The 25,987-nt window shown below is 38.2% G+C and overlaps 1 protein-coding gene and 1 pseudogene across 2 annotated transcripts in view; one reads left to right on the top strand and one right to left on the bottom strand.

Annotated features, from left to right (window-relative positions):
- Positions 1-271: 271 nt before the first annotated feature.
- RNF150 (ring finger protein 150) overlaps positions 272-25,987 on the bottom strand; it is a 219,036-nt gene continuing 193,320 nt past the window's right edge. Inside the window, exon 7 of the mRNA XM_023226008.2 lies at positions 272-8,859. Within this exon, the coding sequence (XP_023081776.1) occupies positions 8,741-8,859 (119 nt within the window). The 3' untranslated portion in view covers positions 272-8,740. The remainder of the gene's footprint in view (positions 8,860-25,987) is intronic.
- Positions 8,597-25,987, top strand: part of LOC111551927 — a 76,312-nt pseudogene continuing 58,921 nt past the window's right edge. Inside the window, exons 1-3 of the transcript XR_002734506.2 lie at positions 8,597-8,652; positions 9,885-10,118; positions 11,904-12,287. The product of XR_002734506.2 is annotated as an uncharacterized protein C11orf98-like (transcript). The remainder of the gene's footprint in view (positions 8,653-9,884; positions 10,119-11,903; positions 12,288-25,987) is intronic.

Here is a 25,987-nt window from a genome sequence, read left to right as displayed (position 1 = left end):
TTGCCAGACAGCAACTCAAGCTCATTTCACAGCCGTTCTTCAGAACTGCTCACATCTCTTAATCAATTCCCTTAGAACAGCAGAGCTAAGAGAAGGTTGGCGCCTGCCGCTTGACTTACCTGAGAAAAACAAGGAAGTTATTATCATCCTTGGTCTTTGGACATAATCATGATTTAACAATAAATATGATGTTTTGAAATCCATAGCACCACCTCTGCAACTCAGGGATGGGCAACAAAGTCAGGGAATACAGATGACACAAACGCAAGCATCTGGTTCCATTTTATTAAAAAACAAAACCAAAAGAAATTTTGCAGTGAAATTTCCTGGAATTCACAACCCTCATTTTAAAATCTTTATAGTTGCAACATATTTTTTTAGCTAGTACATAAGAACACGATTGCACTTATTTACACGATAGTCTTCTATATAACAAAAATAACCATGTTGTAATGATTGAATGTTTCCAACTATCATCCTTGATTCATCACTAGCCCATTATGAGACAAACTGATTTTGCTCTCCAACTACATAGAGAATAGAATAAAGCAAAATAAAAGTCTGTGTCTCCTAATAGAAGACAAATTCCTTTAAAGACAGTTACTTTTTTTTCTTCAATTTCTTTGTATTTCAAGAGAGATATAAAGTGCCTTGAAAGAAGTAGGGTATGTGCCTGAGGTGGGGAAGAAGGAAAGAAATTTATACAGAAAAAATTAAAAAACTACACTGCCTTAACTAATCATCTAAATATGCACACAACTTTGTACAGAAGATTAGTTTTGGGTAAAAAGTCTATGTAATCCATTAGTACTTATTTCGGCAATTAAGAATTACCTAAAGTCCTGCAAATGTCATCAGGAGTGACATTTTTTGTTATTTTGGGTCAGATGCTATATAAATCAAGGAAGCTGAGTCACACAGTCTGAATATGGAGAGGACAGACAATGCCGAGATGGCACCATCATCTACGACCTGCAGACTAGCCAGAAAAATCTTGTGGGGAAGATAAGTAGACTTCACCCCAACATCAATCATTTTACAACAAAAGCATTTTGTTGGAAGCATTTGTTTACAATAAAAGTAATTTGTGTTAGGATAGGAAGAAAAAAAGCCTTTGGAATTTCCTCTTGCTAGTAGGGTGAAGATTGATTTATGATGTCATGTCTGACCATTTATAATTGTAAATTCATTATTTGCAGGCTTTTTTCTAGTGGGAAATAATGTGCTGTACAAAGTGGTTAAAATAAGTTGTTTCTTTTTCATTTTTACAAGTGGCAATTGCTGGTTATGGTCTGCAGTCTACAAAATTGGGTATCACATATGTACTGCTTGAGAGTTTCCCTTGGAAACCAGAATAATCATCCTCCCAGCTCATGAACATTTTAAAGAACAATACCCCCCTTTTTTTTTTCCAGAAAATGAATGAAATGTAACTTTTCACAAATACAAAATTACTCATTTTCTAAATGTAAGGGACACCCCTCTATAAAAATAACAGTCCCTCCCCACTCCCACCCCTACATCTCTAATTATAAAATGGTAGAACCATCTCAGATTACTAACGTGAAAGCAGGAAGTAAATATATTATGTACATGTACAAAACACATCACTATTTCACACCATTTACATTCATATGAAAGAAGTCCTTTTATTGGTCTTCCTTTGCAATTTCACAAGAATAAAGTTGAGATAACTTACAAAAACAAGCAGTCCCTTGCTTATAACCGCACAGACATTCTGGCCAGAGGCATCTTCTTTGCAGACACAGCAACATTACCTTTCAACATTTTGCAGAAGTAAGGGCTGCTGACAGTGAGATCTGTGGGGTCTCCTTCAACTTTTTAGAGTTTGTGACATTCTTTCCTCATTTGATAAATGTAGACCAAATTCTCAACTACCGAAGAAACTGTATGATGAAAGGCAAGTAACTGGTTGTTGAATTCGTAACCCAAGTCAAATTAATTTGCTGAAAGAATAACTGTGATTATTCCAGCAGAGGGCACTCTGCCCCTTGCAATAACATCCTACTGAACAGTAAGTACCATAGATGCCAACACAAATTCAGACCGAAAAGTCCATGTATGCGTTAGTTCTTCAACTGCTCTACTATACCCATTAGTACCGGCAACAGTTTGGTATCTTCTTCAAAAGAGCAGGATATACTATATTTAGCTAGCTCTTATACATGAAAATTCTTTGGCTATTTAAAATCTTCACATTCTCAAAAAGAACAATATTCCGAGTTCACTAAAGCACTAGATTTGTCAGAAAGTTTTGAAGGAAAAGGGGACTAAACACTAGACTTCAAATATGGTGTGGTACTAAGGCCACAATTCGTTTTTTAGATTTCAGGATTTAGTAAGGTCAATCAACAGTCTGCAAGAGAAAACCCCGTAAGGTTTAATGGTTTCATTCAACCATGCAACCCACCTTCACTTTCATTTGTGAGAACATTAGGAGAAAATTCAACTAGTCAATGGAAGAAACATGTGTTCATTTGGATGGTGATCAGTCTTTGGTTTATATAGCACACATGGTCCCCGCATTTTCCCTGCTTCTCCAAGCCTGTCACTTCACTAAGGATAACAGACTACAGATATTCTGTCAAGCAATGACTTTAGGTAATTAAGCAACCTTCTCTAAGGATTTTTCTCCCTGTGTTCAGACATCGCAGACCCCTTAGTAGATGTGTATATTTTTGTTTTATCATTATCATCAGCAAATATTTATCAGGTGGCCATAGAACAAATGGCTCTATATTAAGTGCAAACTTCAGTAGTAGCACAGGATTAGAAGATCTTTGATCACTGAAATTCCTGAAAAAGTCACTTGATTATGAAGCACTCAAGGCAGGTGAAGAGAGATGTGACTGACCTCAGCAGGTTCTTGTAGAACAAGCAGGATTGCAATCAAATTGCTCGATATTAAGGGGCCATGTCCAGCGTCTGGACTTGCTTCATTAGTTGTGGGATGCTAATTTAGTGTCAATAAAAGGCATAGACTGGAAGAGTGTGGCTATTGACCTGTGGCTCTTTAAAAATTAATGTTCCTATTACACAGGGTCTGGGGTTGAGTGAGGACAAAAGGAGGGAAAAGAAAGAGCTAAGAGATGATGAGAAACTCATATCAGCATCTTAAAATTAATTTATTTTTCAGGCAATCCGGACCTTCTTTGCCATCATGAGTATTTTAACTCATGAGTATTTAATTCCTTCAAAACACAAACTCCCAAAAATCCAGGTCAGCTCTAAACCTAGGGATGAGCATTTATTTGGGGACAGCATGCACATTTTGTTAAGCACAGCAGCTTTCCAGCCCTGCTTTGACCAGTTTCCTGATCAGAGATCCTGCCATCTTCTTTTCTGACTTCCTGCAGGGTGACACTCCCATCCCATTTTAAGTGCCAACATCAAATGTACTCATCCATACAATGGCATGGATGAGGGATCTCGGTGGCCAAGAGCACTGCATGAGGAACCATGCATCCCCACCTTAGGAGGGGAGTCTCTTTGTGTCTCTTTCTCAGTCTTCAGGAATTAGTGGCCCTCAGATCACTTATGATGAGTAAGCTCTAGTGCTAAGATGTTAGGAAGAATGGGCGTTCCAACAGGTACAGTATACAAGTTTTTCCAAGAAATTCTAACCCTGGGGGCTCAGGCAAATGAGGAGGGTCAAATGCTGAGGGTGGGAGAAAGCAGACCTAGACAGCATTCTGGAATTGTTGCTTTGCCATTATTTGCTCAGAAAATATTTATGGCAAGGAAGCCTGAAAACATGGCAATGGTTGTTAAGATGGGTTGTGATACAACTGGTGATATGAGAAGTGAAAATGAAACTGATTCTATTAGGGAGGACATTGGTTTATAGCAACGGGTTTGCCTCATCAGAAGTGAATATGGATATTGCTACACAATAAAAAGAAGAAAAACACCAACAACAGTAACAATGGTAATCACGATAATGATAATAACTCTGTAGGTATAGAACCTCCAGTTTTTGTTTTTTTTTTTTTTTGTTCTGAAGGTTATTTCAGAGTTTCTTGCAAGAGAGAAAACAAATTAGAAAAAAGGGAGAGAGAAGATGGGAAAATAATTGATGTATGTGTATACAAAGTAAGATATAGGCAGTCAGAGAAAAACAGATACAGACAGAAAAGGTAAAGAAATCTAAGTGAGAGAAAATATAAAAGTGCTACTGGAAATTGTCTTAGTGGCCTTAGTACCAGAAAAGGCTGGGCTCTGGCTCCACAGATGGAGTGACTCCATATCCTAGATTTTTTGAAAAAGTTTTGATTCAAGGATTTATTTTTAAGTCAGGGTGATACATTCACTGGATAACTAAATGTCATTTGATTTTTTGTGCTCTGCAAAAATATCCATCTAAACAAAATTCATAAATAAGAAAGAATCCTATGTTAGATCACTGGCATTGATTTGGTTTGGAGAGTATGGTAGCCTCAGGGATTTCAGGGCAGTGACTGAAATGGCCACTGGGCATGGTGCTTTTTGAAACGACCAAACCCAGATCTATGAATTTCCAGGATATTTCACCAGGGTGAAGGAAATGTTAAAAACAAGAAAATAAAACAAAACAGAAAAACCAAATGAACATTTTTGGACAGAGCTTTGCCTCTATGATTCTGATCACCACGATGTGATGTCAAAAATGGGTAGGTACCTTTGCCACTTTTAATTTTCTACCTTCTCCAGACTCTACCTCTCCCTGTGTAGATGACCAGAGTTGACACTCCAGGGGATATCAAGCCCCAGAGATTAAATCAATGTTCAAAAGCTGTATTCATAGTCAGGGCTCAGCTCTCCCAAAGGGACTAGCCGCACAGGAGGTAGCAGTTCCTAAAGGTAACCCTAAATTATTTTGAGTGAATGCAAATGCTCCTTTTCTTCCCCATAGCATTGGGGTGGCAGGTGGATGCTGACTTGGAGTAAAATGCTGGCTGTTGGAGGTGGTCATAATTCACCAAGTAGAGGCCGGATGATCACAGGCTCCCAAAGATTCTTTTTCAATAAGGCCACATAAAGTCTTGCATTTGGAGTCAACATGTAATTTCTCATTCTTTCCTCCCAAGTCCATGAGTTTTCACTAAGCTGTGGGACTGGGGGACACTGGGAAAGGACTTTCACCAACTATGAAGAAGAAGAAGGGGTTGAGGTAAAGTTGGGTGATTTCAGTCTGGAGTTCTCTTTGGCTCCTAAGTGCCACATAGCAGTTCAGGTGTTTGCCATAGAAGTGAGGGGTATAATTTTGTTTCAGCACCAAATCAGCATGGTTTGTGTGACTTTTAAGTAACAACTGGTCAGAGAAGTAATAACAAATGGTCATGGACATCAGTGATACGGTTAGAAAGTTCAAGCAGAAATTTTAAAAAGGGTTGCCTGAATCTTTATTCACTACAAAGTAAAGAACCTCTGGGCCTCTCATTAGGCGACTTGGGTGGTGTCCAGTTCTCCCTGGAGGTAATTAAGGTTTTAACCTTCTTTTCTTTTGTAAGGGTCAGGGGATCTTGTGAGAATACTGGAGGAACTCTAGACCTGCATTGTCCAATTGGCAGCCACTAGCCACATGTGACTATCCAAATGGAGAGGTGCTGTGAGTGTAAAAGACACAATGGATTTAGAAGACTTAGTACACAAAAACATGTAAAACACGTCATTAATTTACATTATTGACATGTTGAAACAATATTAGGTTAAAGCACATGATTCAAATTATCTTTACCTGTTTCTTCTTACACTTTAAAATGTGGCTAGTAGAACATTTAAAATTATGTCTGTGACTTGCATTATGTTTCTGTTGGACAGTGCTAGTCTAGACTCTTGCTACAGAAAAATGCACATCTGCTAATACACACACAGTTTGCATTTGCTTCTAGAGGGTACACACACCCTCTGACACTCATCTGTAGACTACTGGGTCTCCAGGTCGGAGTCTCTTGTCTGGGGGAGCTAAAGAAGGCTATAAGGAAGGGCTGTTTCCCTGTTCCCCTTTCTTTTGAAAGGGAAACTTTCTGGTTAAGCCTTTTTTTTTTTTTTTTTTTTTTTCTCTCCTTTTTTTAAAACTATCAAAGCTACAGGAAAATCCTCCAGAAACAAACCTTTGGTAAGTTGTGAATGGCAAAGGCTCAGGGGGTTTTGGGGTCAGATCTGCAAGCCTCGGGTTGGCCTTTCAGACCCCTCATCGTCTATGAGGCATCCTGTAAGTGCAGCTGTGGCCAGGGCTTGTATATACAATCAATTCCTGATTCACCTAGTTCTTGGCAGGAAGAGAAAACACTCGTTAATCAGAGGACTAAACAATCCAAAGCGCATTCTCTCTGGGAATGGAATATAATTTATATTTCTGTTGCTGTTGAATTATCCTTCTAATTCCACTGGACTAAAGTTAATACCAGTAATACTAAAATTTGTTTTGGGCAAAGCCAACTGAAGGAGGAGTCAGTGGCGCAAGCCTATGCTGACTGTGAAGAATAAACACCTTTGAGATCAAGAATCCCACAGTGAGAGCTAGGATTTGAAGGTATCCAGAGATTGCAAACTCTGTGACTAACAGTAATTTTTAAACAAGGCAAAGCAAACCAACTCCTACTTGGATTTAAAACTTCAATCATTTAGATTTTCATTCTCAGCAACATAGTGGTGTCAAGTCTCAAAGGCTGTTATTACGTGGTACATGTCAGGTAACTCTACCCCCCCAAGCTATGAAGCCTGATTGCCACAAATCATAGCTATCTGCAAAAATGGGTCCTGCCTGTGAAAGGCTCATCAGTGGTCCTACAGCTAGAGGAGCTTGGGGACTCATGCTGTTAAACCCTTCACTTTATAGATGGAGAAGCCAAGGCTTAGTAAAGCATGTGGTTCATCTAGGATTCTCGATTCAGAGCTCTCTTCATTCCTCCCTGCCTCTTTTCCCACACACAGAGAGTGGATTTCATTACAGGAAGCGCTGGACTCCTACGGAGATGCGACCTTTCTGAGGGTAATAATCATTTGCCTTGCCTGTCTACTTACAAACCATCAAATAGGAAATTGGTAAAGGTGGTGAAAAAAGAGCAGCTAGTATTCTCCCTTGACCTGCACTCCATGTTTCAGCAGGCAGCAAGGATTTACAGCAGAACCAAACTCTTTTTGAATGAGTATTAGTCTAATGAGGTGGAAAAGCCCCCATCAATACATAAAAACAACTCAGTGAGAAAAGCTTTCTTTCCTAGTTAATCCAAGCCGCGGCCTGGTCTTTGCCAGCTGCGTAGAGATAAGGTGATCCGTCTGATTGTTCAGAGACGCTATCAGTGACCTTAGTCATCTCTTGTATCTGGATAGTCTGAATGTATTACAAAATTGCCCACTGAAAAAATAGCACATTTCTGTCATAGTTACAAAAAATGAATAAAAACAGAAACAGTTTAAAAATACCGTTGGGTTTCAGTATTTACTTGATACCTCTTTTCCCTTCCCTCTTTGTCTGTTTCAATCAGGATAAACTTGATTTAGCAAATTCTCATGCTGCATACTTTTTGGTTCAAATGATACAGCAAATCACACCTCATTCCTCACTAGGCATCTGGACACACTCAGGGAGCCCTGGGAAACAATCTGCTAGGGATTCACCTAAATCCTTCCACATGGTCTGGTGAGATTCAACAGAAGTGTGTTGAAATTAAGGTAAAAGCTCGGTGCTACTGCAGCCCCCACTGTGTTTGCCATTGGACTTAAAAATGATTGGCTTTTCTCTAAAGCTTCCATCTTTTACAGAACCCACTTACAGAGGTAAGAAAAACACTGTTCTAGCCCAGGGGAAACCAATGCAACCGGCATTTTGTTTTCAATGGGAAGAAAATGTGGTATCTGGTTTTAAAACCAGCCCTACAACCACCAAAGACTGGATGCCTTGGAGGAGACTTCTGAGTTTAGAATTTCAGCCAAAGACTGTAAGACCCAGAAGAATGGAACAGCTTCCCTAGCGCTCCCTTCTCATGTCACGTGGGCCCTTAATCAAGCCTGGCAAGTGGAAGCCAGTGTGATGTTGCTTAAAATAACCAGCAGTGGCCTCAGCAGATGTAGAGCTTAGTGTTGGGGTCTCTGGCAGCTGGGATTTTTAAAGGCCCACTTAGAAGAACTTAGATTCTTAATGAAAGCTGGCCTTAGTCCATTTCAGGGTGCGGAGGCACTTCTCAAAGCCATGCACACTTCATGCTGAGAGGCCAAGACCCCATATCTCAGAGATGGAATACAAACTGATTATAGCAGGAACTGGTGCTTCTAAACAGAAATCTATACAAAAGCTGCAGTGAATCAAAGGAAAAACAAAGGAACAGATGGAAAGTAAACTACAAATAATCTTTAAAAAATTGCCAAAGACATCAAACAACATGCCAAAAACAAGAACAATAAGACATGGAAATAATTGAAATGAAACTAAGAAATCCTAAAGGTGGCCTTTCAGGGTGTTTTAGGAGCTTCTGAAGTGTATGTCTACATGGACATGGGAGTGGAAATCAGCTTTTAAATTCCCAGCTGCCAAGGCCACAGACTGCCGTACAGATGGAGAAACTGCATCCTGATTGACAAGACTTTGGATATTGCTTTTCGTCAGCATTCTTGAACGGAGTGCCCTGGAGTTGCCAAGGTGATCTGGAGGTGTGTGTGTGCCTGGTCCAAGTCTTGGAACACTCCTCCCTTCCTTTCCCTTGGGTCCTACTATCTCTTTTCTTCTGGATTTGTCATTTCAAGATTTCACCTCTTCACAGTCCTGGTCAGTGGAAAGTTCTACATCAGACAGTCCAATCTCCATTGCCATGATCAAGGAGATATCAGAATCGCTGCTTACAGCTGGCTCCTGCTCACCTGGGAGGAGAAAGCAAAGTTCACAGTGAACACTGAGCTATGTCTTTGCATGCTGGTTATTTCAGTACAATTGCCTGTAATAATATTTCTTTAAAGGCCAAGAGAAAGTATTAGAAAAATTGAGTATTCCATAAAAACTCTAGTTAAAGCCTCATCTCACATGGGTCAAAAAGTTAAATGCAAACAAAAGAAACTAGAAGAATAAAATATATCATCTAAGGATATGTCTAAGTAGGAAAATATATATCTACTATAAGTAGGGCAAGAAATTCTATTTAGAAAAGTAATTGGGCAATTCACAGAAGAAAAGAATTTTACATATGCGTAACATTTAAAAATGTTTAACACATGTAAAATAAAATCAAAAGGCATATCAAACTCAGGAATTTGCAAAAAATTTCACAAAGGTTTCTATTAACATATAGGAAGTTTTTAAATCAATAAGAAACAGTTCAATAGAAAAATGGACAAAGGCTACCATTACACAATTCATGGAAGAGTGTAATATAAATGACCAATAAATATAAGGTGAAAATAAGATATCCTTTTTTGTCTATGTAATCTTCACTCTTAAAAAAGATAATATTACAGTTAAGGGTACAATGAGGTGGGTAGGTACATGATATATTGCATATAGAACTGTAGAATTTTCACCCCGTAATTGCATTTCCAGGATGTATTATAGAGAAGTAACTAGAGATGCAAAACTATTCAATTAAGCATTATTTACAGTAGCAAAACATTGCAAGTAACTTAAAGTCCAACAATAGAGAATATCTGAATAAACCTATTACTTCTAAAGGACAATCTTGTTATAACCATTAAAATGACGTTTTCAAATAATTTGTAGTTACATGAGAAAATGTTCACAGTATACTGTTAAGTGAGAACAGAAATATTTAAAGCTTTGTATGCAATGGGGTCAACAGAGAAAGTTAAATGGAAGCAAGGAAACCAAAAATGCTAACGAGAGTCATGTCTGGTGTTGAGATTTATATTCATTTTCTTTTAACTTTTTTTTTCAGTTCTCCCAAATACTCTTTAATGAACATATATCACTTACTCATTCAAGACCTATCTACTGTGTCCCTACTGCACACTAAGGATTATGCTAGAGGCTATGGATATAGGGGAGAGCAAGACAATCCCTATCCTCAAGGAGCTTATTGTCTGGTGGGAAGGTTGACCATTCACTAGGCAATTACAACACAATGAGATAAGCACCAGGATGGAAGATGTACCGGGTATTACAGAAGCAGGTAAGAGGGCTATGTAACCATATACTGGGTGCAATATCTGAGTCCTAAAGGATAATCTGTATTATAGTCAGATGAGTAAGAAGAAATAATCTTTTAAGCAATAGCATGTACAGATGGCTGGAGGTGATAGGGAGCTGTGAGCAGGCAGATATCAGAGGGTTTTTAATTTGACTGGAATGCAGAGTCAAGCTGGGGAATATGGACAGAGGAGGCCAGAGAGCTGAGCTGCATAAAGGCAGCTTTCAACCCCAAAGGTCTTACACTTTCTCTTACTTTGCAGAAGAAATATGCAATTAAAAAAAACAACAAAAATGTCTAAGTACTAAAGAATAATAATGGTTATAATACTTTTGTTCTGATAATCACTAATGTAATTTTTTCATGTTGTGACACAGTTAAGAAAAATACCTGAGTTTCACAAAGGACAGTGAATTCCTAAGATGTTTTAAAGGAGACAAATAAGAGAACTAACAAAGAATTATGGCCTGAAGAATCAGTTTCATAGAAATGGGGTATTTCACAGGGAAATATCCAACCTAAAGACTAAGCTCTTATATGTTTCCTAGATCCATAATTGCAGGAAGTTCATAGCAATGTAACAGATCAATGGTTAAATGAAAACCCTGGAAGCAGCTCTATAAAGATATAAGTCTTTGGTATTTAAAAATAGTGGCATTCAACAAATAGTCAAGAAAACTAGTCATTTAGAAAAAAGTGAAACTGGATCTGTGCCTCACACTTCACTACAAGTGTGATGTGTGTGTGTGTGTGTGCACTTCCTTTCCATTTATCTTCTCCAGAGCCATCTGGTGCCTTTGATCCCTGACCTTCGGGGAATTCTCAAGTGCAAATAGAGATGGTTTTCCCTTTCCCCATAGCTGATTCGTGCTTGTTTTCTCAGCAGGGTCGTGGCGTGCTGTTGTGCAGGGTGTGTACTGCACTACTCCAGAGCACAGCTTCACTCTGGAGTCTGAGTGAGCAGTGGCTCCTGAAGTGGGGCAGGACACAATCCACACAGCCGGATGCAAGAGCTTGCTGTGTCTCCAGTCTACTAAGTCATGGACTGTTCATCTGTTTTTTGCAGTTGCCTAAATTTTGTTATTGTCTCTTCTTGCATTTTACCTGTCCATGTTGTGCTCTGTCTTAAAAACAATCCCTTCACTGTGGTTTTTGTGGAATTTCAGGAGAGACTGGGAGTGGCTTCAAATGGCAGGTCCACTCTTTTTACTCAGTGCTCTTCTTAAGCATCATTTTTACAATAAGAACTATGTGTGTGTGTGTGTGTGTGTGTGTGTGTGTACTTTATACTTATGAGAACTGGGAATCTATCTTACTTTATACTGTATTCTAGCCTCTGGTATTAGTAACTGCATGTGTTACTGTGTAAAAATTGTTTTTCTTCTTCAGGGCTGAAGTTTAATTGTCTAGAAAATGAGAATTTGGACTGGATGCATTAGGGTCCTTTCCAGTTGTTGTTTTTGCATGTTTATGTGTTGATGCCAATCTAGCAGAGGGACTCCTACATAGTGGGTTCCTGATGAATAATTATTAGATAGAATGACCACTGAGAAACAAAGTTGCCTTTTTTACAATTCTTCAGATTGTTTTTATTTTTGCAATTTTTTTCTTAATAAAAAAGGCCTGCTATTGTATATTTAGTACAAGTATGAACGAATGGGAGAATTCCCACTTGGAGGTGTAATGAAAGCTGAAATCTTATTCCTGGAGATAAAAAATGAGAGCTGTACTTTATAGGGAATTTAATTCCCACTTCTTTTCTTGCAGTGGCCCATCAATCAACTCAGCTCACAGGAAGCCAAATTTTCAGCTCACAATTAAACTGGAAGTCAACCAAAGAGCTCATCATGGAATGAATTTATGACTTTCATATGGGTCCAGCAAAAAAATAAAAAAATAAAAAAGCAGCACAGATAAAGAGCTGAGTTAATTACAGTTCTATAGAGACAGAACTCACTGCTACCTACAGCGGCAGCTTCTCACCTTCATTCTGGCTTTGCAGCCACCAGCCTCAGCAGATCCCATAGTTTTCTAAATGGGAGTGTGTGAACTGAAAGAAAAAGGGGCCACAGGGACTGATGTAACTATGAGCTGCTGAATTCATGGTGCTACTTTGGAAATTAAGACTGTACTATACAGTGCAAGGCAAAGGTGAATTCAAATAAATGAAAATAGAGAAATTTACAAAAATGGTTCAATTTTTATGATATAACATCGCACCAATATCATCTAATCATTTTCCATTTAAAAACTTGTTTTTAAAATATTCCGAGGATGTGAAATTATTCTAAGTATGTCCTATGTTTTTAATGAAACTTGGTTTGTTCCATAATTTTTAACAGTGTTTATCGTTTAATCAAGGCAGATGTTTTACTTTCAGGCTACAATAATATGAATGAAAACTTTGTCAGCAAAATATTTAGAAGGTTCTCTGTAGTGGTACTAATTGGGGATGATAAGTAGCTATTAATAACATAAATGTTGACTGAATTTGCCTCCTCTGCAAAAACTAACAAAAACTAATGTAAAAGTAATATTAGTCCTCATTTGGTACAACTACCCTTTGATGTAGGCATTTTTATTCCAGTTTAGAGACGAAAAATACTCTTAGTCCATTTGACATAGTAGGATCGTATCTATTTGATATACTTTCTTCCTTTGGTTTTCACATATTGTAAAACATTGAGAGATTTAAACAGGAGGTAATCTGATTTGCCTAACATTTTAAGAGGTCACTCTTGCTGTTACAAGAAAAATATTGGCAGGACAATGGGCAGAAGGAATCCAGTTAGGAAACTATTACAGCAGAACAGAGGAAACATGGTGGCTTGTTGTGGTGATAAGGGGGGAGATGAGGGGACAAATGAAAGAATGATTTTGAATGAAGGATCCACAGGAAATGATGGACTAGCCAAGGGCAGTAAAAGAGGAGAAAGTAGAGGATAATTCCCATGTTTTTGAGAAATACAGATACCATTTACTGAGCCAGAGAAACTGGAGAAGCAGCAGGTGTTAGAACTACATCAAGAGTTCAGGTTTGCAGATGCTGTGTTTGAAATGCCCAAGGTTGATGTGGAGCAGGCAGCCAGATACTTGAGTCTGGAGTTTAGAGGAGAGGCCATGACTGTCAATACATTTGGAAGTCTTCAGTACAGGAAGATATTTTAAACCACAGAAGAGATGAGGTTTTTTTGTTTTTTGTTTTGTTTTGTTTTGTTTTTTTAGGAAGCGATTGTAGCATGAGAAGATAAGGTCAGGGACAGAACTTGGTGAAACCCAAACATCGAGAGCCAAAGACTCAAACTGGTGACTCCTGATGCTGTTTTGTTTGGGTTGGACAATGTTTTGTTTTGTTTCAAATGTGAATTAGTTACCAATATTTGGAAGTCTGGATATTTCACATACAAATTTGTGTTTGAAATTTATCTTGGAAAATGGAAGATATGGTAATATGTGCCTGATTCCCAGATGGACACCACTGGTGGGAGCTGAGAAAGAGCTGTGCCATTAGCACAGGGGACACAGGCTCCAGGTTATCACAGTCACCAAATGGGCTACATCAGTGGTTCACACAGATTGCCTGGCCTGTGCAGACATTTATTTGAGTTTGAAGTCTCATAGTTAGGAGGAGAGCAGAAGAACAGCAGAGGAAGGTAATCCCCCAAAAGAGCCTGAAAATGGCCAGAGAATGGTAACAGGGAAACTAGAAGAAGATAGTGTCATTGATTCATTTCCTCATTTTCCTTCAAATATACTCCTTCGTCTTTTATAAATAAAATCCATACCCAAGGAAAAGAGAGACTATAGCGTTACTGGATCGACTGGGGTGAACTTAAAGACTGATCCCAAGTCATCTCATTCTCTGTCTTCAGTCTTCTTATCACAGTGTTACAGAGCGTCTGCTTAGATGGAGCAGAAAATACTGTATTTTATTTTATTAATTTATTTTTGAGACAGGGTCTCTCTCTGTCACCCAAGCTGATGCAGTGGCATGATCTTGGCTCAGTGCACCCTCTGCCTCACAGCTTAAGCCATCCTCCCACCTCAGTCTCCTAAATAGCTGGGACCACATACCTGTGCCACTATGCCCCGCTAATTTTTGTATTTTTGGTAGAGACAGGGTTTCATTCTTGCCCAGGCTGGTGTTAACTCCTGGGCTCAAGCAATCCTCCTGCCTTGCCCTGCCAAAGTGCTGGGATTACAGGCATGAGCCACCATGCCTGGCCTATTCTATTTTAAATGGCGCTTTGTGACCTACTTTGTTCTCAAAACTATTGCTTTAATATATTTCCATTTGAATTCTGGGTAAAATCCATCAGTAGTCTAAACTGTGGTTAACCAAATAATTCTCAGTGGTGGGGTTTATTAATTCCATTTAGTCCATAAATTATTAATATCTTTGGTTTATCTCCTTCCTCTTAAATACATAAAATGTTACCTAAAGACTCATAAGTTTCCCTTTGTGAAATAGGCATTGCAGTTGTAGTTCTGCTGTGGTTTTGATATAATTGTCGGTAACAGTGGGCCCCATGACTGTTCAAATTCTTTCCAACCATGAGAAGACAAGACTCTGAGATCTGCCCTGTTCAGTGCTGGGCATATCCAGGGCCTTTATCAATTCCCTGGCTTAAGCTCATTCCATTATCAATGTTCCCATGTCAGGATCCTGCTGCACTCCTTCATAAAGAGGAGGCACTTGGTAAATACTTCTAGAATTGAGATAAAATTGTAGATGATTTCTGGCCACACAGGGCCTAAGTTTTTTATTTTAATAGCTAATAACAATATTACTGCTTACTGAGTACTTAGTCCATGCCAAGAACTATGCTTTATTTTATTTTTTTGAGACTGGGTTTCACTGTTTTGCCCAGGCTGGAGCTTAGTGGTGCAATCACAGCTCACTGGAGTTTTACTCTGCCACCCAGGCTGGAATGCAGTGGCACAGTCTCGGCTCACAGCAGCCTCTGCCACCTGGGTTCAACTGACTGTTCTTTCTCAGCCTCCTCAGTAGCTGGGACTACAGGCATCTGCCACTACACCTGTGCAGCATCTACTTGAGCAATTCTCCTGCCTCAGCCTGTTGAGTAGCTAATTTTTTTTTTTTTTTTTTTAAAGTAGAGACGAGGTCTCACTATGTTGACTGGGCTGGTCTTGAACTTCTGATCTCAAGCAATGCTCCCTCCTTGGCCTCCCAAAGTACTGGGATTACAGACATGAACTACCATGCCCAGCCTATGCTAAGTGCTTTAAACAGTTTAATATTCTTAATTAACTATGACATAGAAAGTATTACTATTTCCATTTTCAGGAAATAAAACCAAGGCTCAAAAAGGTTTAAAATTCCACAGCTTACATAAGTGTAAGAGTTGGAAACAGAATTCAAATCCTGGTTTTATCTGACTCCAGAGTCTGTGAACTTGACCATAGTTACTCTTTCTTTTTTTTTTTGGTGAGAGAGAGGGTCTTTATCACTCAGGCTGGAGTGCAGTGGGGTGACCACAGTTCACTGCAACCTTGAACTCCTGGGCTCAAGGAAGCTTCTGACTTCAGTCTTCCAAGTAGCTGGGGCTACCTGCTGGCATGCACCACCCATATCTGACTAGTTAAAATATTTTTTTTTCATAGAAATGGAGTCTCACTATGTTGCTCAGGCTGGTTTTGAATTCCTGGCTTCAAGCCATCCTCCAAAGCACTAGGATTACAGGGGTGAGCCACCATACCTGGCCCATAATCTGTTCTTGAGTTGAGATTCTTAACCTGAGGGTTAGTTATTTGTAGGGTGGGGCTGGGGGATTAGGCATTTAAAATTACATACACACTTTTATAGCTACATATAGGCCTTTTCCCAGTAGTTTTCATCAGATTCTCAACTCACAAAAGGCTAAGAACCATTCACTGAAATGATTTTGCATCCCTGGTGAGTTGGATAACACATTATAGTAAGCAACAGAATGGCTTGGTTTTGTTTGTGTGTTTTTTTAAATGCATATTTTGGTTTACATTCCACTAGCTATGTGTTCTATTAACTTGACATGATAGTTTTCATATGAAGTCACTGCTTTCCTACTTAATTGTTTCTTTATGGTGGTTATTCAAATCTAAAGCAGAAAACCATCCTTCCCTGAAGGAGGTTTATTTACTCTACTGCCTGTCTTATGAAAGAAGGCGCAGACCAGTAGCAGGCTGGCATAAGTCCTCCTCTGTTAGGAATTAACAAACATTGCCCTCAGAATAAGTGCTCTCTGTTTTGAGAGAAAATAAGATGGTGGTGAATATAATCCCCCAGGTGGCCTATTCTCCAGGAGGTCTGGTGTTTGTATGCTGGGAGCTGCTTTGCATTACACAAAAGCTTATTTTTCCTCATGTACTTGAAAAGTAAGGTTTCAAAGAAAAATGGCATCTTTCTGTCCACTGCTACTGATGCTTATCTTCTTGAAAATAGGGCATCATTTCCAATCAACCCTGTATTGAACAAGAGCACCGTAGGGAAGGCACTTTCAACCACATTGGTTGAATTAAAATGTTGCTGACTTTTCATCTCAGAATGTGAAACTCCCTTCAAGCTGGGGCAGTGTCTATATAGCCTGTCATAATCTTAGTGGGAAAGTTAATTAGACTTTAAATGCAGCATGTTTGCAATCAGGAAATGTGTTCCTTTGAATTCTTTTGCTTAGCAAGAATTTCTAAGGAGATAAACTACTTCCCATTTGATTTATGTTTTCCCATTAATGAGTGGCCTCTGATGTGAGAATGGCAAGGTCTCTGGACTGCTTTCCTCAGAGGGTATGCAATAGGGTGGATACTAATATCTAGGATGGACTGGCTCCTTCCTACGTGCCAGGCATTGTGCTATGCTATTAAATATATCATCACACATCACCCTCACAATAATACCGCTATGACGGCTTCACATGTTATAGGTGAGGGAGAGCACATAGAAGATGGAAGAAATGGGATCTTAAGCCATGCCAATGAAATTGACAGTTGCACTATTCTGGAATGGCAGAGCTACTAGAGTTCTATTTGGCGGCCATGTTGCTCTTACAGACAAGACTCAGCCACATTTGGAGACCCAGCAGGCTTATGATACAAATTCATCCATTTGGCCAAGTGACTTTTAGAATTGTTCAGATATAACAGGCACTTTTGCCTTTTCAATTCCTGCTTCATAATTGCAGATATATACATGTTGTGGTCAAATTAGGAAAATTGTTTCTTACCTTTCAGATGGGGAAGTTTAAAACATTGTTTTTATTTGGATTTGGTGAAGGAGAATTCCCTGGAAGCCTGTATATTAAATCAGATCACATAGTTAGGATTTCACTTTGCTTTTATCTCTTTGCTGTTGGTTCTCTTTGCCTGTGACACTTCACCTAGCAGGGGAAAGATTTTCTCCAACTGCTCAAATTCCTTACTGATTTCCTTGGCAGTTCATTCATTGAGTCACTCCTTACTAAGTGCCAAAAGAAGAGGCAATGTGATTTTTACATTAGTTTTACATTTGTTTTTGCAGGGAAGGAGGCAAAATCTAGTGCACATTCGTGTTGTCAACAGTTTCTTTACAATGCCCAATTAGTACCACCTATAGAGAACCTTAAACATTAAGCATAATATCTGGTAGATGAAAGACTTGTGATGAGTGTAAATATGATTGGTATGACAAAGGAGTGTAAAAGAGAAAGTTTCCAAATGGATTTAGAGAGACAGGCAGAGTTCATACATATTTATCCATTTCTGCAACTGTATAAAATTATCTGTAGACCCCATTTATTCATTCAACAATTCACTTAATCTTTATTCAACAGGTGTTTATTGAACATGTATTAGGTACACAGCACTGTTGAAGAGCCGTGTGGAGAAAAGAAAGATGACCTAAATACAGGCTCTGACTTTAAGTTGAATTTGATCTACTAAAAGAGATCAGATTTGTATCTAAAGAAATTTAATACAAGGTGACATATGCTAAAAGAGAGGTGTAAATAAAATGTTAAGGAAACAAAGGTGAGGGGAAAATATCACCTCCAAGTGGATAACCAAGAGGATTCATGAAGCAGGTTACATGTAGGCTGGCAGTGAGGATCTGATTAGTATTGGGAAGTATGGAGGTAAATGGAATTCCTTTCAGAAGGGCCAGCATGACTATAGCAATCATCAAAGCAAATTCCAAGGCATGTAGATGGTTTGACTTGCCTGTGGCTTAGTGTGTGAAGAATGAGGAAGGGTTCTGACAGGTCACTATGGCTCCGAAAAGTGTTGGCTGTGATTTCAATCAAATCACAGGGAGAAAGATTCTCTATATCCCCATCAACACTTACTATTTTCTGTTTATTTTAAAATTTTATTTATTTTTAATATTAGCCATCCTAACAGGTTAAGGTGATATCTCATTGTGTGTGTGTGTGGTTTTTTGTTGTTGTTGTTGTTGTTGTTCTGCAATAGAATCTTGTTCTATCACCCAGGCTGGAGTGCAGTGGCACCATCTTGGTTCACTGCAATCTTCACCTCCCAGGCTCAACCATTTCTTGTGCCTCAGCCTCCCGAGTAGCTGGGATTACAGGTTATGCACCACCATGCCCAGCTGATTTTTGTATTTTTAGTAGAGACGGGGTTTTACCATATTAGCGAGTCTGTTCTCGAACTCCTGGTCTCAAGTTGATGCACCTGCTTTGGCCTCCCAAAGAGCTGTGATTACAGGCGTAAGCCACCACACCTGGCCTCATTGTGGTTTTGATTCAGATTTCCCTGATGATCGGTGATGTTAAGTATCTTTTTTATGCTTGTTGGCCATTTGTACTTTTTCTTAGGAAAATTATCTATTCAAGTCCTTTGCTTATGTTTCAGTAGGGTTATTTATGCTGTAATTTGAGTTGTAGGAGTTCTTTGTGTATCCTGGATATTAATACCTTATCAAATATATGGTTTGCAAATCTTTTCTGTCATTATGTAGCTTGTCTTTTCACACTGTTGACTGTTTACTGCGTAGAAGATTTTAGTTTAATGTAGTCCAATTTGTCTATTTTTGTTTTTGTTGCCTGTGCATTTGGTGTCATTTCCAAGAAATCCTTACCAAATACGATGCCATGAAGCTTCCCCCTCCTGTTTTCCTCTAGGAGTTTTACAGTTTCAGGTCTTAGATTTAGGTCTTTAATTCATTTTCAGTGATTTTTTTTTTGTATGCTTATGCTATAAGATAAAGGTCCAATTACTTTCTTTTGCATGTGGACCTCCAGTTTTCTCTACACCATTTTTTGACACTATCCTTCCACCACTATGTAGTCTTGGCTCACTGTTGAGGATTATTTGGCCATATACATGAGGATCTCTATTCTGTTTTATTGGTCTATATGTCTGTCTTTATGCCAGCACCATATTGTTTTGATTACTGTCATTCTGTAATATGTTTTGAAATTAGGAAGTGTGAGGCCTTTAGTTTTGTTCTTCTTTCTCATGATTGCTTTGGCTATTTGGAGTAAATATGAGTTTCAGAATTGTTTTTCTGTTTCTGCAAAAAAAAAAAAAAAAAAAATGCCATTGGGATTTTGATAAAGATTCCACTGAATTTACAGATTGCTTTGGATAGTATGGACATTTTAACAACATTGTCTTCCAATCCGTGAACATGGGATATCTTTCCATTTATTTATGTCTTAACTTTTTTAAGCAATGTTTTACAGTTTTCAGTGTACAAGTCTTTCACCTTGTTAAGTTTATTCCTAAGTATTTCACTTTTTTGGTGCTATCATAAATGGAACTGTTTTCTTAATTTCCTTTCATATTGTTGCTGTACAGAAATTCAACTAATCTTTTATGTTAATTTTGTACCCTGCATTTTGGGAGGCTGAGGCAGGAGGATCACTTGAGCTCAGGAGTTCAAGACCAGCCTGGACAATATAGCAAGATCTCGTCTCTACAGATGAAAAAAAAAACTAGCCTGGCATGGTGGCACATGCCTGTGGACCCAGCTACTTGGGAGGCTAAGGTGGGAGGATTACTTGAGCCCAGGTTGAGGCTCCAGTGAGCTGTGATCGTGCCATTGCACTCCATCCTGGGTGGCAGAGCAAAATCCTGTCTCAGAAAGAAAAAAAATATTGCACCTAGAAACTTTGACTTTGCTGAATTAGTTTATTAGTTTTAAGAGCTTTTGAAATCTGTAATCTTTAAAATTTTCTACATATAAGATCATGTCATTTTGTGAACAGAGATAATTTTATTTCCTCCTTTCCAATTTGGATGCTTTATTTATTTCCTAATTGTTCTGACTAGGACTTCCAGTACTGTGTTTAATAGAAGTGGTAAGAATTAGCATTCTTGTCTTATTTCTGATCCTGGAAGAAAAGCTTTCTGTTTTTCACCATCTAGTATGATGTTAGGTATAGACTTTTCATACTTGGCCTTTCTTATGTTGAGAGAATTCTTCTATTCCTAGTTTGTTGAATATTTTTATTATGAAAGCATGTTGAATGTCTTCAAATGCATTTTCTGCATCAATTGAGATAATTGTGTGATTTTCATTCTTTGTTCTTTTAATGTGGTATATTACACTGATTGATTTTTTTTTGTATATTGAACCATCCTTGCATTCCAGGGATAAATCCCACTTGATCACGGTATATAATCTTTTAATGTACTGTTTAAATTGATTTCCTTATATTTTGTCAAACATTTTTACATCAATATTCATTGGTTATATTGGTCTGTAATTTTCTTTTCTTGTAGTATCTTTGTCTAGATTTTGGTATCACAGCAATACAGGCCTCATAAAATAGTTTAGAAGTGTCCCCTCCTCTCTATTTTTTTTTTTTTTTTGAGAAGAACTCTCATAAATTCTTTTTTAAATGTTTGGGATAATTCTCCAGTAAAGCCATCTGGTCCTGGGTGTGTGTGTGTTTTTTGTTTTTTTTTTTTTACAAAAGGTCTTTTTATTACTGGTTCAATCGCCTTACTAGTGATAGGTCTGTTGCAGTTTCCTATTTCTTCATGATTCAGTCATAATAGATTGCATTTGTCTAGGAATTTATACATTTCTTCTAGGTTATTCATAGATGTATATCTGTCCACAGTAATCTCTTATAATCTTTGTTATTTCTTTGGCATTAGTTGTAATGTCTCCTCTTTAATGTCTAACTATTTATTTAAGTCTTCTCTTTATTTTAATTAGTCTAGTTAAGGATCTGTCAATTTGGTTGATCCTTTCAAAACACAAATTCTAAGTTTTGTTGCTCTATTCCATTGTCCTTCTATTCTCTATTTCATTCATATTTGCTCTAATCTTTATTATTCCCTTGAAATTCTGCTAATTTTGAATTTGCTTTGTTTTCTTTTCTGTAGTTCCTTGAGGTATAAAGTTTGGTTCTTTGAGATCTTCCTTTTTTAATATAGACATTTATTGATACAAACTTTCTTTTGTTTATTTTATTTTATTTTATTTTATTTTATTTTATTTTATTTTATTTTATTTTATTTTATTTTAAGACAAGGTCTAGCTCTATAGCCCAGGCTGGAATGCAATGGCATGATCTTGGTTCACTGCAACCTCCATCTTCTGGGCTCAAGCCATCCTCCCATTTCAGCTGGGACTACAGGCATGCATTATCACATCTGGATAATTTTTATATTTTTTGTAGAGATGCGGTTTCACCATTTTGCCCAGGCTGGTCTCAAACTTGTGAGCTCAAGGGATCCATCCATCTCAGCCTCCCAATGTGCTGGGATTACAAGCATGAGCCACCACACCTGGCCCCTTTGTACTTCTTTTGTTGCCTCCCATAAGTCTTGGTACATTACCTTTTTGTTTTCATTTGTCTCAAGAGGGTTTTCCAATTTACCTTGTGATTTCTTCTTTGACCCACTGGTTATTCAAGAGTGTGTTGTTGGTTGGGCATTGGGGCTGACGCCTATAAACCCAGCACTTTGGGAGGCCAAGGTGAGAGGATTGCTTGAATCCAGGAGTTTGAGACCAGGCTGGGCAACATAATGGGACTATATCTCTATATGAAAAACAAAACAAAACAAAATAGCCAAGCATAGTGACAAGTACCTGCAGGCCCAGCTACTCAGGAGGTGGAGGTAGGAGGATATCATGAGCCCAGGAGTTCCAGGCTGCAGTCTCATGTCACTGTACTCTAGGCTGAGTGACAAAGCAAGACTCTATCTCTTTAAAAAAAGAGGATGTTGTTTAATTTCTACATTTTGATGAGCTTTCCAGTTTGCTATTGATTTCTAGTTTCATTTCACTGTGCCTAGAAAATTTTGGTATAATTTTAATCTTCTTAAATTTCTCCTTCCTTCCTTCCTTCCTCCCTCCCTCCCTCTCCCCCCTCCTTCCTTCCTTCCAGATGGAGTCTTAATCTGTCACCCAGACTGGAGTGCAGTGCTGCAATCTTGGCTCACTGCAACCTCTGCCTCCCGGGTTCATGCCATTCTCCTGCCTCAGTCTCCTGACTAGCTGGAACTATAGGTGCCCGCCACTATGCCCGGCTAATTTTTTGTATTTTCAGTAGAGACGGGGTTTCACAGTATTAGCCAGGATAGTCTCGATCTCCTGACCTCGTGATCTGCCTGCCTCAGCCTCCCAAAGTGCTGGGATTACAGGCGTGAGCCACTCAATCTTCTTAAATTTCTTAAGACTTGTTTTGTGGCCTACCATATGATCTGTCCTTGAGAATATTTCATGTGCACTTGAGAAAAATGTGTATTCTGCTACTGTTGGGTGGAGTGTCCTGTATATGTCTATTAGATCCAACTGATCTATAGTGTTGTTCTATTCTACTTATGTCTATTGTTCTCAGTTTGGTTTTCTATCTATTTTTGAAAATGGTGTATTGAAATCTCTTACTCTTATTGTATTACTATTTTCCCTTTAAATTCTGTACATGTTTGCTTCATATATTTGGGTATTCTGTTAGGTAAATATATGTTAATAATTGTTATATCTTCCTGAATAATTAACCTTTTTATCATTATATAATGACATTCTTTGTCTCTTGTGACAGTTGCTTACTTAGTCTATGTTTTCTGATATGAGCAACTCTATTCTCTTTGGTTACCATTTGCATGGAATATCTTTTTTCATCTTTTCCCTTTAGCTCAGGTGTGTTCTTAAATCTAAAGTGAGTGCCTTGTAGATGGCACATAGTTGCCTCTTGTTTTTCATTTATTAAGTCTTTTGGTCTGAGAGTTTAATCTATTCACAGTTAAAATAATTACTGATAGGGAAGTACTTATTATTTTTGTTTTATCATTTTCTATGTTGCAGTTATCTTTTTCCCTCTCTTGATGCCTTCTTGTCAGTTTTGTTGATTTTTTTTTTTTTTTGTAGTGCCATACTTTGATTTGTTTCTCATTTATCTTTTGTGTACTTTTTCTGGGTATTTTCTTTGTGGTTACTATAGAGATGACATAAAACATGTTAGAGCTATAATAATCTATTTTAAGCAGATAATGTCACATACCAAAACTCTACTCTTATATATTCCCTTCTACACTAAGTTATTGATGTTATAAATTATATCTTTGGTATATTTTACATCCATTAACATAGTTTTTTTCCACCTGTGTCTTTTAAATTCTATATCAGAATTAAAAGTGATTTATGCACCACCATTACAGTATTTATGCACAACCCTATTACAGTATTCTCTGTTTGTCTACAGATTTACTTTTGCTATTGAGTTTCATGTTGCCATATGCTTTCATGTTACTATCTAATGTTCTTTTGTTTCAACTTAAAGAACTCACTTTAGCATTTCTTGTAAGGCAGGTCTAGTGATGACAAACTCTCTCAGCTTTTGTTAATCTGGGCAAGTCTTTATTCCCCTTCAGTTTTGAGGACAGTTTTTCAGTATCTAGTATTTTTCGTTGCCATTTTTCCCCTTTTTCTTAGTACTTTAAATATATCATCTCACTCTTTTCTGGCCTATAAGGTTTCTGCTAAGAAATCTGCTGATAATCATATGTAAGCTCCCTTGTGTGTGATGAGTTAATTTTTTCTTGCTGCTTTCAAGATTCCATCTCTGTCTTTGACTTTGGACAATTTGATTGTAATGTGTCTCAGTTTAGGCCTCTTTAAGTTTATCATATTTAGAGCTCACTGAACTTCTTGAATGTAGATGTTCATATCCTTCCTTACATTTGGGAAGCTTTCAGACATTACGCCTTTGAAGAAGCTCTTTGACCTTTTCTCTCTCCCTTTTTCTTTTAGAACTCTCATGATGCACATATTTGTCCACCTGATGGTACCGCATAAGTCCCTTAGGCTTTCTTTACTGTACTTCACTTTTTTTTTTTTTTTTTGCTCTTATGACTTGATAATTTCAAGTGACTTGTCCTCAAGTTCACTGATTCTTTCTTCTGTTTAATCAAGTCTGCTGTTAATCTCCCTCAGTAAAATTTTCAATTCAGTTATTGTAGTCTTCAACTCATGAATTTGTTTGTTTCTTCTTCATAGTTTTTCTTTGTTGATATTCTTATTTATTCATACATCATTTTCCTAATTATATCCAGCTGTCTATCTGTGCTCTCCTTTAATTCACTGGGCATCTTTAAGATGATTCTTTGAATGAACTATTTATCTGATAATTCATATATCTCCATTTTTTAGGGATGATTTCTGGATATTTGTTACTTTGATTGGGCCATATTTTCTTGTTTCTTGTACTCCTTTTTATGCTGTGTTGGGACTTCAGTATTCGAACTATCTGCCACTTCTCCCAGTCTTTGCAGTCTGGTTTCATACAGGTACAGATAGTTCGCCAACTAGCCCAGCTAGAGATTCTGGAGGTCTCTCAAGCCTTTTCTGAGGATGTGTGCTTTCCGAGTTTTTGTACGTAATCTAATTGCAGAGGTTTGCCAGTTTTACTCAGAAGCTTCCCCAGTGTCTGCATCATTGAGGCCTTTCTGGTGCTACATAGCAAGTTGTGGTACTGGAGCTCCCCCTTGTGTTTATCTTTGAGACACGTTCTCAACCAAGTCCTCTTGATCACCTTTTTTTTTTTTTTTGGCCCCTGACCTACTGCCTTGTTCCTCTCTGTGCTTAGATTTAGGCAAGACAGAAGCCAGTCCTTTAAGTAACACCCCCTCCAAAAGTCAGAATATTAGACATCCCACTTTACAATCACTTTTCTCTTTCTCTGCCTGAGAAGAACTCTGAGTTGGGAGTTTTCTCCAATGGTACCATGCTATACTAGAGGGGAGGGCCTCTGGTGAATGAGTGAGCTCCATGAATATTCCTCCTGGGCTTCCAAGCACTTGGCTTTGTCCTTGCCTGGAGTGCAGGAACTTCTTAACTTGTTTCTGTTATTTCTCCCAAAGACAATTGGTCTGTATACATTTTTTAAGTCCACTGGCATCTCCATGGAGGAAGGAAGGTCTGGGGCTTTCTATTAGGCCATCTTCCTGCTGTCACTTCCAAACCGTTTTTTTCAACATGGCTGTACTATTTTTCCAACTCTACAAGCAGTGTACAAGAGTTTTAGTTTCTCTACATTTTTGCCAACATCAATCTTTTTTTTTTTTTTTTTTTTTTTTTTTGAGACAGAGTCTTGCTCTGTCGCCCAGGCTGGAGTGCAGTGGTGTGACCTTGGCTCACTGCAACCTCTGTATCCCAGGTTCAAGCAGTTCTCATGCCTCAGCCTCCCAGCTAGCTGGGATTACAGGTACATGCCATCCTGCCCAGCTAATTTTTGTATTTTTAGTAGAGATGGGATTTTGCCATGTTGGCCATGCTGGTCTCGAACTCCTGACCTCAAGGGATCCACCTGTCTCAGCCTTCCAAAGTGCTGGGATTACAGGCATGAGCCATAGCACCTGGCCTGAGCTTCTTTTTATATATGTTCTAAGAAGTATGTACATCT

The sequence above is a fragment of the Piliocolobus tephrosceles genome, chromosome 3, assembly GCF_002776525.5.
Source record: "Piliocolobus tephrosceles isolate RC106 chromosome 3, ASM277652v3, whole genome shotgun sequence".
In the NCBI taxonomy this organism is placed as follows: Eukaryota; Metazoa; Chordata; class Mammalia; order Primates; family Cercopithecidae; genus Piliocolobus; species Piliocolobus tephrosceles.
This window is presented reverse-complemented; position numbering and strand designations above follow the sequence as displayed.